The sequence below is a fragment of the Anser brachyrhynchus genome (genome assembly GCF_964034855.1).
Source record: "Anser brachyrhynchus genome assembly, chromosome: 1".
Lineage (NCBI taxonomy): Eukaryota > Metazoa > Chordata > Aves > Anseriformes > Anatidae > Anser > Anser brachyrhynchus.
Genome location: NC_137694.1, coordinates 29,131,496 through 29,147,546, shown reverse-complemented (window position 1 = coordinate 29,147,546; position 16,051 = coordinate 29,131,496). Strand labels below are relative to the sequence as shown.

Below are 16,051 nucleotides of genomic sequence, written 5' to 3'. Positions count from 1 at the left end.
GGGAGGAGGAAGCTCCTAGACCTTAACAGGGCCATTGCTTACACAGGCACATCAGGGGTAGCTGAGCTGGAAGTGCAGACAGCCGCCACACAGCGGCTCCTTGAACTGCCAGAGGGCTGGCTTCCTGCAGGTTTATGGCCCTCCTTCCTGCAATCCCTTCACCGTGGGTAACCCCCTCCTTCCCCCTGACAAGAAGCAGAAGTGCTGACTGGCAGCAGCTGGCCACTCAAAGATCTGAAACTTGGTCATGCTTTCTCTTCTGCCTGAAGCTGCTGGGCACCTGAGTCACAGGCACCCCTCCTAAACCCTCCTCAAAATTTAAGTAAAAACTATCCAGTAAAAATATGCTTTTTTTTTTTTTTAAGCTATGAGTTTTTCCTTTAGAAGCACCTGCTACAGATGCTTTAGTAGCATCATGAAAACACTTAATTGACACTGTTTCTTCAACAACTACTTGTTGAGCTTCCTAGATGGTACTTTATTTGAAATGTAAGAAAAAGCAGCTAAGTTTTCAATGCAAGTTTGCTAAACGCAACCCTTCTAAAAGTCTACCCACTATTCCACAGGAATAAAACAATGAATTTAAAGTGAGAATAAAGGAGCAGGAACCTGAATAACCCAACTTTGCAAGGAATCAAAGATGTGCTGTGGATGAGTGGAGGTATGATTAAAAGCACTTTTAATAATCACTTCCAAAGGCAAGTCAGCAAGTCTCCCTGAAGCAGAAAAGGATAGGAAAATTCTGTGAAACGACGCTTTTTAATCTTCACTGTAAAGCAAGGGATCCAGAATACACCAGCTAAACTCTACAGTGCTAGGGGCACACTTAAGATCTGCTGAAATTTAATTTTCCTACAATCTTGACCTGATTAGGAGCCTTGCATTTTCAGTTCTTTGGGTTGCTTTTCCCACTGCCATCCTTTCACAGCACCTGCAGAACTCAAAACCATTATGTGGAGGAATACAGGAATGATTTCAAAGGGCAAACTTACTGTAGCTGCTGCAAAGATATTTCAAAATGACAGAGGGGAAATTAAGAACATCTAGAATGGAAAGAGGAACTGCATTACTAAGTGGTCACACTGTAAGTAGGCAGAAAATAAATATGATACAAGATCAACTAGAGGAACTCCAGAAATACTTCCATAAAGCTCACGCCACAACTGAGATGTAGAAATTTAGTACATCAGTTTCAACTTAACTTCTTTACTAGATTCCAGTTTATAAAATAAACCCAAGTGCTTTCTTGAAAATAAGAACTGTGCATTGGTTTTACTGGACTTCAGTGTAAACCAACTGCAAGAGAAAAAGAAACGGAACACCCACATCTCAAAGAAACATGTCTTAAAGTTTTTTTTTTTTTAATAAATGTGCTTTGTTCACAAAAAGTAGTGACATAAAGACAACAAAAATGCAAATACACTTTTTTTTTCCTCTCCAGCACCTTAAGAACAAGAGATGTGTCATCTCTTGCCCAGTCAAAATTTTCAAACATTTCATAACCTAGAAACATTCCTCTTGCACCAAATCTAAATATCCAACAACTCCCACTATCACTAGTATTGTTCAGGGAGGTGTAAGTATTTATGTAAAACTGACTTTCATTCTCCACCACAATCCACTGTCCCTTGTTAAAAAAAAAAAAAAAAAAGAAAGAACACTTCAGGTATTTAGAATAAGCGGCAAGAAAACCAAGCTGTTACAAATCTCAGGTCCCTAAACCACAAATACAATGGTGTCACTGAGCTGCCAAGAAGGCCTAAATTTTAAATAATTATGTTTTAAACTCTTTAAGGATAAATCTTGGCTCATTTGTATGAATCACAAACCAATTTACATTGACCAATGCCAACATTTCTGTCAGCTGGTACACAACTTTTTTTTTAGAGGAATATCAATTAAAATGCTAGGTAGACTTTGAAGTATGTGCAGATTAGATTTCTAAAAACAGCTTTATTTATAGCACCAATATTTTAGCTTTAACACTAGCATTGCTGGAGTCAGTGAAAGAAGAGCGGTTTTGACTGATGAACATTTTAGTGAAAGTGAAATGGTATTTTCTTGCATTATATTGCATTAGATGCAAACACTGAGTTATAGCTGTTTTTGAATCTGTTGTATATTTCATTAGGTATTTTCCATAAAAATTAAGTCAACCACGATAACTTGTCTTTTTTTTTTTTCCCCTATACACAAGCTGTATAGGTGTTTGGTTTGTATACAACTATATCATTCAGATCGAATAACAGTTTTGAATCAGATGTTTGGGAACACTTCACATTTATGAAAAGAGACACAGAAAGCTTATATTAAAGAATAAAGCATTGCAGTCCAGTTCATATTTGAGTGTAAGTAGGACCAATACAGTATGACTCTTCGTAGGAAGTTGTATACAAGAAAAAACAGACAGGTCAAACTGGCACTTTCAGTGCAAAACTTCAATGGAAAGTTTTCATTTTTGTAGCAACTACTGTAAAATCCACACTAACACTTCAGTTTACCTGGTAACATCCGTATTATAAAAATAACATGGCAGATTGAAATGTTGTAAGGTGTGTTTCCACCTACAAAACTTTACACTGTATTTGTATTTTCTACCATGTTGCTGCCGTCAGTCTTAAATCCATGATGCGGCACCTAATTCCAATCATTTCTGATAGGCACTCACTTATAGATTTTAAAGCCTAACATTCAAATTTGAAAATTCTGGTCATTTTTAAATGGAGGGCAATCTAAGCTAAACTAATACTGAATCCTCTATTTTTAATGCTGAACAGATTATTTTTTTCCGGCAAAGTACTCACAAATTTATTACACAATTTAAAAAATTTCATAAACATAAACAACTTGGTTTACCTTCTTACAGTGCAGACCAGTTTTCAGACAGCTATGGGTTTTTCATTTAACTAAACAGAAGATTGGGGTCCAAATAAGCAAATGAAATAGTGTATGTTAACTTCAGTTGTGTGGTCTGAATGTCTTTTGTGCAAATACATGTGTCCTTGAAAATCTTGTGAAAATGTTCCTTTTTTTTTTTAAACAAAATCAGTCTGTAATTATCATACAATTGTTCTTAACTGTAGACCTCCCAAATTAAAGAAAGTTTGTTTTTAAAACACATAAATAATTTACTTTAAAACATGACAAAAAACCACCACCACTCCCACCCCCCCCAAAAAAAAAATACAGAACACATTGGGGAAATGCTGATGTATGTTAGTGCTTGTACACTGAAAATTGCAAAACCCTGTTCCAGCTTTGAAGTGAAACAATTGTCTAGACGTACCATACTTCTCTGTGTCTGGGGGATAACCTCTTCAGAGATCCCATGTCTATCTGCTATTTATCCAATGAAAGTACACAACATGTATGACTATGGATTAATATATTCCAGTGTTTTGGTGTTATCTCAAGAGGGCTGCAATTAAAGTAAAATTAAATGTGCATTATAGTTTCTCCAGCCCAGGCTTAACCAGAGCAAAAGAAATTCTGGAAAGAAAGCTTTGTTCCATAATTAAAAAGGGACATGTGTAACCAAGCATCTTAACCTATCTGCACATTTAATTAAAGTGCAAATTATTTCTTCCTACATATACTTCTCAGAAGCCCAACAACTCCAGTGCCTTATGCTCAACCACATTAAGAGTTAAAATATTGAAACAACATTTAGCAAATTAAATAGAATTCACACTTCACAGCACTAAAGAAAAGAATGGTACCTTTCTGGAAGAAAATTAGTGATACATATTCTAAAGAAAGTAACAGCAATTTATGCTATGACAAGAGTCATTTGCATAAAACTTGTATTTTTTTCACTTTCATACAAGAATAAATTTTAAAATTCAAAAGTAGAAAAAAATAGCAAACTCTGTAAACCGTTGCATTTTCTTTATGCAAACCGTTGTTGTGTGTTGAGCCCACGTTAGTATAGCAAAATTAGTTAAGCAAGAGGTTTGACTTAGCATGTCAACTACTACATTAACTTAGAAGCAATATAGGATCTTCGAGCTCATAAAAAGGAATTGAACTAGACTGGCTTTCTCCAGAGTCTGAGTCATAAGGAGCATCAGGTAGCTCCATAAAACCGTAAGCTAGCTGTTCATCTTCTGTATCTGATCGAACGTAGCAGGAAGTGTTGGAATACTCCTCATCCTCTATACTGTTGAAATCCTGCGGGATATATAACATTCCTGGATAGTTCCTGCTAACTAAGTCACTTGTTGTTTGAAGGGAGATTTTCCTAAAAGCCATCAGGTGCATGTGAGAAAACTTGGAATACTTGAAGCGTTTAAAACCCAAGGACTCTATGGCAATCTTCCAGCTTTTCATCATCATAGCTCGGCGATTCTGGTGAGATGAATCAGGAGTTATTACAAGCAATAAGCCATTTAATACGAGAAGTTCGTGTGCCTTCTTGCAGCATATCCATCGTTGATAAGGTGATGGAAAGTAAGAAAGGAGGAGCGAGAAAACGACGACATGGAATAGTTCTCCAGGTAGAGAATCAATAGGATTTTTCAGTTGCTTAAGGAAGGCATCTATAGCATCTTGTGCCAGTTGGAGAGGTTGCTGAATTTGTAGATTCAAGAAGTCACATTTGTATACGCTCTGGTGAAATAAGAAAAACAGAAAAAAAACAAACAAACATCAAGGTTAGTTTAAAGAGCAAATACAACTCACACCCGGAGAATGATGAACAACATCCTCTTCAATTCCTTGAGGAAAATTCAAGCCCGCTGAACATCCCTCTTGCTATTAAATCAAGCACTCTAAAACAGCAATTTAAAAGTAATGCATATTACTAGCTTTCACAGTTGCCAAGAATGATTTGAGATATGCAGCAATTTAGTGGAGATTTGATAGCTGAGAACTGTTCATTTAAAACAAAGAAATGAAATAGAAAGCCCTAATAGAATGTATCAAATCAACTATCTCACAATTGATTTAAAAAGAATTCAGATGAGTGTACATTGCTCGTTTCCCCCAGATCCCATGCTTTCATAGTATATCATGCATTGCCAATAAAATTCCATGTTAAGGTACGACAACAGAGTAAAACAATGCAATTCTTAAAATTCCAATCTAGACTATATTGGGTTTTAAATTGTATACCTTTTATTTTTTTAAAAAACAAACAAACCTGAAATAAGTAAATAGGAAATAAATTCAACATTATCAGTATTTCCACTAGCTCTTTAAAGAATCCAAGAGGCTTCATAATTTGATCACTTGGAAAAAAGAGATGTTCCTTCCTGGTACAGAAAAGGGAAGAAACTATTGCAAGGCAAAATACATCAGAAAGTTACAGTACACTAACTACTTTGTAACAACGATGAAGGTACAAGTTTTAACCTTGCTGCAAATGCAAAGTTTACCAGTAGACATTTGGGCAAGATACGAGTTTTAAATTCTTCTTTTAACCATTTGTGTGCTCAAGCTGTCAAAGACTGAAAGTGACACCCTGATACAACATACAAAAGAACAAATTCATAACACCCTTAATCACAGAGAACTCAAAAAACATAAAATAGTAGGTTATTCACTAGGCTTAAGTTTTGACATTTTATATTCAAAGCCTAGTACTGACTTCTTTCATGAAAAGGTATTGAGATACAAGGCTGCAACTTGATAGAAACAAAAATTGTTATTAATGCTTACAGAACATGCAGTGGAAAAACAGACTGCTAAACAGCTACGTGAATATTAGAGCTGCGACAAAACATTCTCCAGAGCATATCAGAAAGGTGGAGGTAGACCTGCTGCATTTTCATATCCCCCTCCCCAGAGTATTTCTAGCATATTTTATGAAGCAATATTAAACAAATCAACATTATTGCAAAGGTATTCATAAAGCAACTGATATGCGTCGTTGTTCCCAAGTAGAAGATAACATTTCTTTATATATAAAATCACATTCTCTCCAGAGAACATGCAGAAAACTAGAAAGAGTAAATCAATCTTCCAAAAATTTGTAATTTACTTTTCAATAGCTTTAATCTTGGCCTCCGATACAGATGAAAAAATAATTCAAGATAGATTTTAATTAAAATTACTTGATCGTAGGGAAATAATTACAATCATTATATCTGCAGGGTTATATTCTGCTTCCTTGTACTATTTAGAACAGGAAATCAACAGTAGTAACTTCAGGATATATAGTAACAACTTCAGAAGAATAGTGCTTTGGAAAATAATTTTCCAGGGTAACATGCTAACTTTGCTTAGGAGAAGGACTTAAAGGCTACACATACACAGCTGAAAAAAATTACACTGCAAGTATTTCTCTGCAGTTGAAAGATACTAATAAAACAGTTATGCAGAAGAAAATTTCATGATTAAAATATGTTTCAGGGGGAATTTGAACTCTGCAAGACAGTTTTATGACAAAAATGTTGCTATGCTGCTAAAGTGGGGATTGCTACTCCCGATGCACAAGTCTTGAACTGATCTTACAGTCTTTCTAGACGCTGAAACAGCAAACTCGTATTTCAGTGCGTACATTGACATTTAAGAACTCAATCCAACTTGTCTTTTCTCCTTAACGTCAGTACCATCCCAGACTTTTTTTTGTCTCAGACTGTATTTACTCCAATACAACATCTGCTGCATATTCAGCTTGTTTCCCGGCACTATAAAATTATATTGGGACTTTCACCAAATTGAGATTTGCCGTTCATTTCAATTATAGCCTCCTCCTTTCCCCTGACAAGTAGACAAGTGAAACTCCTGTAGGAAAATAACAGCTGCTAATTATTCTCTGGAATATTTGTGTCACCGAGTGTTTGAAGGAGTGACCAACAAAAGCACCAGTCAAGAAGAAACTTGTTCTGCTTACCTTAGTCTCTCTTCCCCTTGAGCAGTACCCCTCCCCACCACACAAAGCACACACCCAGAATGTTTAACAGAAATGTATTTTTGCATTCATATCACACAGTTGTATTTTCTGTATAATAAAAGATTCTAAATGTTGTGAAGACATTCTTTTGTTTATGATTTTATGATTCTCTTATTAAATAAACATTTTAGTTCCTCTGACAATTTTTCAAGTACATCCTCAAAATTCCTCAAATTATCTGAAGTATTTTACTCAACTGCTACTTCTATATCTAAAATATTTATATACAGATAGTGGATTAGCCTATTCTTATTAATACATAATTATTTAACTCTTTATTCAACATTATTTAACAAACTGACTTCCTAAAAAGCCTCCATGTTTCAATATCTTTCAAAAAACATTTTGGTATCTTACCTAAAAGATCAGCTAAATGAGAAGGTTTTACAGGTTCTTCTATTTTCAACTTCAACAACTAAGTTAGTGCATCGATTTTTTAGGTCAGAAGACAACATCAACTCCCCTAAGAGCCCTCTGGCTGTTATTCTGAAATCCTACAATCAGCGCAGACAACTGCTGGCCAAGAGATAAATTTATTCAGGTTACGCTGCTGATGCAGCTCAAAGCAGAGTCATCCCAAATACATCAGCGCTTATTAATTTTAGTTTGGAGGTGGGCCTGAACTTACTACAGAGGTCGCATTTGAGTGCACCAGTTGTGTTCCTTTTTACTCCAAGAACGCTAAGTTGCAAGGTGCCCTGAATACACCAAGGTACCAAGAGAATGGCAGTAAGAGAAGCTGGTGAACCTGAGGCAGGCCTCACAGTAACCATGCTGATCTGTACGGCAGTGCTCCAGTGAGTTCCTGTCATCAAGGTATGCTGCTATGTCGGAATGCAGGAAATCAATTATCTTATCGTTCGACTGCACTGGGAGAGAGCCTGAAGAACTGGTTAGTACACAAATTACACAAATGCTGACTAGCCCCTCTCTTCTGTTGTCTGGCCTGGATTACTTGTATTCCTCAATTACATCCACAGAAGTAACCTGTCTAGAACTTTTCCAATAATGATTTTGGTCACTCTAAATTTAAACTTATTTTCTTAAGAAGAAATGTAATTTTTTTTAAAGGAAAATAGCATGACTGAATACATAGTAAAATATTAATTATGTATAACCTCAAATTAATGTTTAGACTTGTGTCATGTAACTTCAGGTGTCTAGGCTTCTATTACAGTCACTGGAGAGCTAGTCAATAAAGGATCAGGGATCATGAGATCAGAACGTAATTCACCTCACCGTGAAAGAGGAGATTTTTAAGTTTCGCTGATTCTAGTTTTAATAGACCTGCAGTAATTTGAACATAGAACCTTGGATGTAGACACCTGGGCTGCGCACATCTCAGCTTGAAGTTTACTTGCCATGTATGGCCATTTTAAATGCCACTTCACAATGGCATGTTATCTCCTTCACATCACACGTCATGAACAAGAAACAACCCTATGCTGATGTCCTACAGCATCTCCAGTGGTAGCAAGCAATTGTGCTTGGGCAACTGATGCCTATTCCTCAAATTAGGCAAGATGAAGTCCATTAATAGTTGCTTTGTGTTTTAGCTGAAACCAGCACTGAGTTACTTTAAAAAGCAATTTATACGACTCAAATATTTCTAAAGAATTATCTTTTTTTTATTATTTTTTTTATATATATGTGCTTAGAGATAAATTAGGTGTTAGGGAACTAAACCTGGTGACCACAACAAAATGTCACTTATTTTGCATGTAAACCACGCTGCAGCAAACAACAGAACACTGACTGCTTTCAAGTTAACTGTATTATTGTACTCGTACCTCTCCACATCTAGAGAGGGTTACCTTATGCCACTGATTTTAATTTTAAGCTATTATAAAAATTCAGCTTCGTAGAAGTTAGCAAGGTATGTATGGTAAAAGGTCTCACATTTTCTAACAGAAATTCATTCCTTTATGTATCTTTTCCTTTTTCCACTTTGTCATTTTGCCTGGTTAATACTGTGTGCTTGGTTAATAAATACTACTAGGACTGACAAAAAAAGTCAGATCAAGAGGGAAAGACAGAAGAAACATGATTACAGCAAAGTTAATGCATTTGGAAATCTTACTACATAGGGAAAGTGAAACAATTGTATTGTTGCATTACCCCAAATGTATTACTCACCTTACAAAGTTCCCTAAACAGTAATCTTGTCCTCAGAATTACAGTTTAGTATCTGTAGCAATAAACTGAAAATCCCCTTTATAGAGCACTTCTGGTTACTAAAACTCCCCACAAAAAATACACCAAGTAGAGGCACTGATTATTTCTTTCTGTCAGCAAATGCAGCTTACCAGAGGTTCAAGTCTAAGCACAAGCCTACTCAATTTTCATTTACGGCTTTTAAGATGCAAGAACTCATCTGAAACTGCATTAAAAGATGGCTAAAGTTTTTCCAGTTTTAAGATGCACAACAGCATTATAAAGGCATAACTCTTGAACAAAAACGTATTTTAAAATCAAACTACATTTAGCTATTATTTTGAAGCCTGTTCATGGGAATGGATGTAATAGAAGGACCACCATTTTTTTTTAAAACACAGACGTTTAGGATACATACTGATGAAGTATTAAACAACTTTTTTTTTTCAGCCATTTTGAAGTATTCTAAGATATTTGAGAGCCAAATTTATATCAAACATAGTAAATGTTACATACCTCAACAGCTGGAACAATATCTATGCCAACTGTCAGAAATTCTTCAAACTTCAAAAACGGATTAAAGCAGCTACCAACGTCAAGTAATCTGATCTTTCCCAAGGAGTGAAGCAACCTAAGAAGCAGCAAGAATTCAGTTTTATCAAGTGTTATTTTTGAAGCTATATTCTGAATTACAATTTCACATAATTAACATAAAAGATATTCTTGTTGAATACTATGGCAGTGACTAATATAAGTGAATGCCTTAACTGAACTGCTGAGACGTCTAAAGAATCAAAAGAACAGTAAAGCAGATGATCCCCTCAAGCTGAAAAATTTACCTTAAGAGTACCTGTAATACTTTAACTTCATAGAACCGCTCAGGTTGGAAATGACCTTAAAAACCATGTAGTTCAACCCCTCCCTGCTATGGACAGGGACACCTCCCACCAGACCAGATTGCCCAAAGCCCCATCCAGCCTGGCCTTGAACACTTCCACGGATGGGGCATCCACAGCTGCTCGGGGCAGCCTGTTCTGTTGCCTTCCCAGCCTCTGAGTGTAAAACTTCCTCCTAACTTGTACTTATAGTAGCAAAGTAAAATGGCAACCAGTGTGTCCACTACTCATGCTGATCAGTAATTTCTCTATCGCTTTGTGTTTCCCCACTTACCTTTTTCTGGTACTTATCGACGTTTAATTGACACAAGTCATTAGAGTTGAAGTTTCAGGAGTACATAAGAGAAACTGACAGCACTCCATGACCTACCTACTCGTCAGCCCCATTTTAAAGGGCATCTGAAGTCAAGTGTCATAACTGGCTTAAGCAGAGGACATCCACTTGTATTCCAAAGTAAACAAAAATATCCCTGAATGTGAAAACATCTAGTTATTCCATGCAAAATATCTAAAAATATTCTATTAGCTTTCTTTTAGCTAGCATTTTTGAAAATGGATGACTGCTTGAGCTTCACTCCAACTTTAATTTTCAGTGGGTGCTATGAAAGTTGGATCAGTCCGTACAGCACCACAAACTTAAAAACTGGTGAGTGAAGTTGGAGCAATAACCACTTGGACCACTAGTGCTCAAGAGTTTGAATTCCTTCTATTGGACCATTTACAGGGCTATAGCTAAGAATTTTCCGTTATGTTTTGTAAGAACCTAGAACACCCAAAATCCGTTAACGGAGGCAAACAGAAGTGAACTCATAGCTTTCGCAGGGAGGAGACTGATAACTTTCCAGTGAGTGAGTGTTGCTTTTTGCTTCCAGTTTCTGTAGCCAATTCTAAATTGGCACCTCCAAAATATCATTTGTTGCCTTTCTGAGAAAGATTCAGCCCTAGAGAAATATAACTGCAAAAACTTTCAGAAACAGATCTACAGAGCTAATGGAGTCCAAAAAAGCCATGGCTGTACTCACATCAACAATAAAACTGTAAGCAATACCACGGAAAAACTTTTTAAGAAGCAATAAAGAGATCAGAGTTCTCTATGTTCCTCCCCAAACTCTTCCTTAACTCTCAATGACCTATCATGAAGATGATGTTAGAGAAGCAAGAGAAGATTCCTTGTTGCCTTCAGCTGAATAACACTACCCATCTTACGGATTTTCCTTCTACATAGGAAATATCCAGGGAATTCTTCCGTCAAACTACCAGCACCACCAAGGCAAACAGCACAACGATTACCTCTAAGTCTCAGTTAAAACCACACACGTTGCCAAGCTACCCTGTGAGACAGCTGACGCCAAGTGGGATTTCAAAATGAAGATGATTGCAAAAATTTTCCCCAACTTGGATGCCAATGACAATGTAATCTGTGCAACAGATTGAACGACACAGAAGGACCATTGAGATCCATGTGGCAAGAAATCACAAACATGGGCTTAAGGCAAGCGGTGTCTTTTTCCATGTAACGTTAGTACTTCTCAGAGCAGCACTCCTCCTTGTCTAGCAAATACAGACTCTAACGGCTTAGTGTCTTTTTCACGTCAAGTCTACTGGCTTAGACTTTTTCATTCAAATACTATATGTACACTAATGTTCTATATTAGTCTAACAGTAACAGCAAAATAATTGAAGATGCATGGGACCACAAGAAACAAAATGAGAGTTTGATTCTATAGTCCAGCTCAGAGAAAACTTCCCATAAAGAAGAGCAACAGCCTCTAAAGGTCTCAACATTTTCCATTTAAAGTGTTAGATGAAATACTTAGACTTAATTTTAAGTAACAGAATACAGAACCTGCTAATCCCCAGGAGAACCCACTGCACCTATGGTAAAATGAAAAATCACTGTGATGCATTCTGTTTCCCTCTTATAAAACCTACATTCTTGGCTGCGGTGTTGCTTTTGACTCAGTGAAGAGGTTGCACCGCTCAGACTACTTCTGACAGCATTACGGCACGCTTCTGGATAGCTACATCCCTGTATCCCAAGCTGAGCAGAAGCCATCTCTTCTACACTAATGGACAACAGATCCCAAGATGTTTGATACAGGACAAAGATAAGTTTCTCCTTTCACTTTAATAGGTGTTCTTTCAATTACAGGTTTCTCTTTCATTCTGGTAAGACTACCGGACTCCAAATTCAATGTGAATACACTTTGAAACCTTAACAGTAGCAGAGATTCAGGTGCTCACTTGTGTTTTGACTTTCCTGCTGCTTGTCAGGTTCTGCTGCCCCTCTGAACACAGGTGCAGTGAGAAACTTAACAGCAGTTCCCAGGCTGCCAGTTCTATCTATTCTATCAATAAGAACAGGATCTTAGTTAAGTGCTTCAATTAATTTTGGAGGTCTTCAGACCACTGGTGCAGACACCTGCTTTTCTTCCTCTTTTTTTTTTTTTTTTTTTAAAAACACTACAACTCTCAAGTCAGATTCCTCAGTGAAAACATAACTGTCATCTACGTGACAGTCACTGATCTGGTGAGCCAATTACTGTGTTACAAAGGCAGTCTTGCTGAATTCATTGATAATCACCCTCCAACCCCGTTTCTAATGATTTTCAGTCAAGGCAACTATATGAAAAGTAAGAGAAATGCTTTGCACTGTAGGTAGTCTCCAAATACATCTTGAATCCACAGCTCTCCAACGCACTAATATAGTGGTAGAAAACGTGAATAAAGATCAGGAACTGGTAAAGAAGTGTCCGTAACCTGGAAATGAGTCCATTTTAAACTTATCCTACACTTGCTTATTTCAAGAACTTTATTGAATGGACTACAGTTCTTGATTATTAGCCCCCTTAAAAATGCACATATTTTTAACTAGGTGTTGTACAGGCAAGTGACATTTTCTCTTGGAAGTAGATGGAAACTAGAAACTAGAGTATAGGTATATAACCACCAGGAAAGTCATTGCATCTTTGTCATTAATCATTTCAAATGCTGAACTTCTGGTTTACAATTTTCAATTATTAAGCTACTGTTTATCCAAGGATGGGAGGGGAAAAAATTCCGAGGCCCTATGCTGTTGTCAGAAGAGCAGAACAAAGCTATACAACTGGTTCTGAGTGCCAACACTGGTGTATCTCAAATCTTTAGCAACATCCAGACATAAATGCACTCCATGGGATGGACTAACTTGCTGAAATACACTTATATGAAAGACGGAATGATGGCTTAACTGTCTCTTAAGATACAACCTAACACCTGAGAAGAATCTATGCAAGAAGGTTATGATTTTTACCATTAAGGATAAAAATCAAGACTTTAACCTGATGGAAAAAGACGACAATACTCAAACAGAACAAAGGGAGAAGCTAGTAAACAACAGATAACAGCCACTTTTGTATTTCAAGACTGAACCACTTTGAAGTCCAGCTTCACACCAGGTGAAGATGCAATGTTAGACACATAAGAACTGTTTCTGGGATGGAAATAGGTACTGGGGACAACATATTACCAGTCCTTTTCCACTTTCATCTGTATGCCCACATTAGTTATTTCTGTGAGATTCACCAATTTTAGTCTTGCAAAGAGGCGAGCAACATGAGCATCTGAAAATGGCTTCATCGAAGTAGCTGAGCGCCTTTCTGAGCAGCAATACAACTTGCACTTCTGGTTCCCATGGCACTTTCTACCACTACCTTTGGGATCTCATGGAGTGCTACCTACTTTTTTTCGCATCTTCTGGTCTTTTTTTAAGTTTTAAAACCATCATGGAACCTTTTACTTCTGAGCTAACTCAGTGCTTGCCAAGAGTTCTGGGTTTTGATGAAAATAGCGGTGATGATAACCAACGACTTAGCTGTTGCAGAGCAGCACTTACACAGAGCCGAGGACTTTTCAGCTTCTGGTGCTGCCTTGCCAGTGAGGAGGCTGGGGGTGCACAAGGAGCTGGGAGGTGACACAGCCACGATGACTGGCTCAGACTGACCAAAGTGACGTCCCATACCACGTGGTGTCACGCTCAGCAATAAAAGCTGGAGTAAAGGAGGAGGAAGGCAGGAATGATGGCATTTGCCTTCCCAAGAAACCACTACACGTGATGAGCCCTGCTCTCAGGGAAGTGGCTGAATACCTGCCTGCTGATGGGAAAGAGCAAATGAATTCCTTGTTTGATTTTGTGCGTGTGGCTTTTGCTTTACCCAGGAAACTGTCTTTATGTCAACCCATGAGTTCTCACGCTTTTACCTCTCTCTTCTCCATGCCACCTGGGAAGGGTGAGCAAGTGGCTGCGTGGTGCTGAGCTGCCTGCTGGGGTTAAACTATAACAGCCTTACAAATGAAACTAGTATTTGACTTCTATGGGCAGTGATTTATAACAGATATGCCCCATTTCTATAAGGTCTGTACAACTACTAAAAACCTTACTATCATTTGTTGCTTACTCCAGCAATGTTGCTTACTCCAGACATGTTACAGTAATGAGAAACCCTCTTCACAGAGCAGAGAAAACTGTTTCATGGACCAGTTCTTACAACTGTCTGCAGAATATGAAACAAGTCAAATAAAACATTCAATGGAAATGTGTCTATGCATTCTTATTCCTTTAAACTTAAGTTATTCACATCACACAAGGAATCGTCACAAACATGAGCCTTGTTTTTTTAGGGAAAAAATAGTGTGGACAGTAAGTGAAATAAAAAAGCTACTCATGAATATGAAAAATAAAACTCTTACTTGAGTGAAGGTTAAAAACAGAAGTTAAAACTGTTGTTAGGGAAATACTTCAAGGATAGTGCAACTTCTGCAGAGCCAGTCGTCGGAACACTAGCATATTTAAAATTAAGGGTTGTAATTCAAAATTGCTTTTGAAGTATATAATTGGAATCAAGAGTTTCTCTGCAATTATTTATGAACAGAAAGTTTTAAGTGCTCTGATATTTACATTTGCCACTTGGTACTTACATAAGCAATTGACTTTTCAACAATACTGAATAGCCATTAGATTCTAACTTAATTAACGTCTCCCTTATTTCACCTCAAGCTTTAATATAAATTGCACTGCACAACAATGACATACAAAAGCAAAATTACTCTAACACTTAAATGGCAATGACTAAGATGTCATTCTCAAGCAATCTTTATTGCATCCACCAAAACTTATACTACAGCTTAACTATTTCTTTAGGCATGGATATATTCACATGAAAATGCCCTTAGAAAAACAAATGTATCAGACTTCTCTAATATATTATGGGGAAAAACTGCAGCTAAGTCTCATCACACAAAGAGGAAAATAAGTCTGGAAAACAAGTAAAACTTACTCTTCTGTTATAGCCTCATGATTTGTCAAGCCAAGGCTCGGTAAGGGTTCTTCAATCTTGGGAGGCTGGGAAACATTTAAGGCTGGAGTGGTCTTCGAAGCAAGAAGTGCTCTTTTTTCATCTTTCTCAAGTGCTTTTCTTTTCCCGCCATTCTGAAAATATTCTCGGCATACACTGAAAAGACAAAAAAAATCCCCCAGAAAAATAAAATGGTATTTTTGGTCATTACTGTAGACAGAACACAAGACAGAGGTTTAAGAGATACAAATTCTGTCATCTTTTGAACAAATCTCGGCTTTACTGCAACTTTGGAAAGTCAGCTTTAGGAACGACGTGACACACCCCCAATTAACAGATAGGTGTTTTATTGCCAAATATCAGGCTGTGAGTCACAGTTGCATAAACAGACTCAAATTACCTTTATCTGGATAAGCTTTCAATGCAAGACAACAGATGTCTTGTCAGAACATCACCAGTGGGTAACTTCAGCTATCACCTGAACACCACAGCTCTCTATCAAGGCATGCTTGCATACACGCAGTTTTAACTAAGCTCCTCCTAAATGCAGGGACTTCTGAAACATCTGTGTCTTGCAGTGCACTTTAGGAATGTGGAAAGAAGTGAATACAACCCAGGCTTATGGCCTAACTTATTTATACCTGTTTCTAATTTAGAGCCCCCCCCCTTTTTTTCCTTTTTAAAATAGCATCTGCAGTAGCTGTATTATTGCAGAAGACTTATTTTAGCTTTCCTTTTTTTCCCTGTTTAAGCATTTTGCTAGTTAAGAAACA

At 37.2% G+C, this 16,051-nt stretch overlaps 1 protein-coding gene across 1 annotated transcript in view; it reads right to left on the bottom strand.

Moving 5' to 3' along the window:
- Positions 1-1,894: 1,894 nt before the first annotated feature.
- Positions 1,895-16,051, bottom strand: part of SAMTOR (S-adenosylmethionine sensor upstream of mTORC1) — a 35,040-nt gene continuing 20,883 nt past the window's right edge. Inside the window, exons 3-5 of the mRNA XM_080563686.1 lie at positions 15,261-15,434; positions 9,566-9,680; positions 1,895-4,608 (exon numbers count right to left, since the gene is read on the bottom strand). Of these exons, the coding sequence (XP_080419812.1) occupies positions 3,979-4,608; positions 9,566-9,680; positions 15,261-15,434 (919 nt within the window). The 3' untranslated portion in view covers positions 1,895-3,978. The remainder of the gene's footprint in view (positions 4,609-9,565; positions 9,681-15,260; positions 15,435-16,051) is intronic.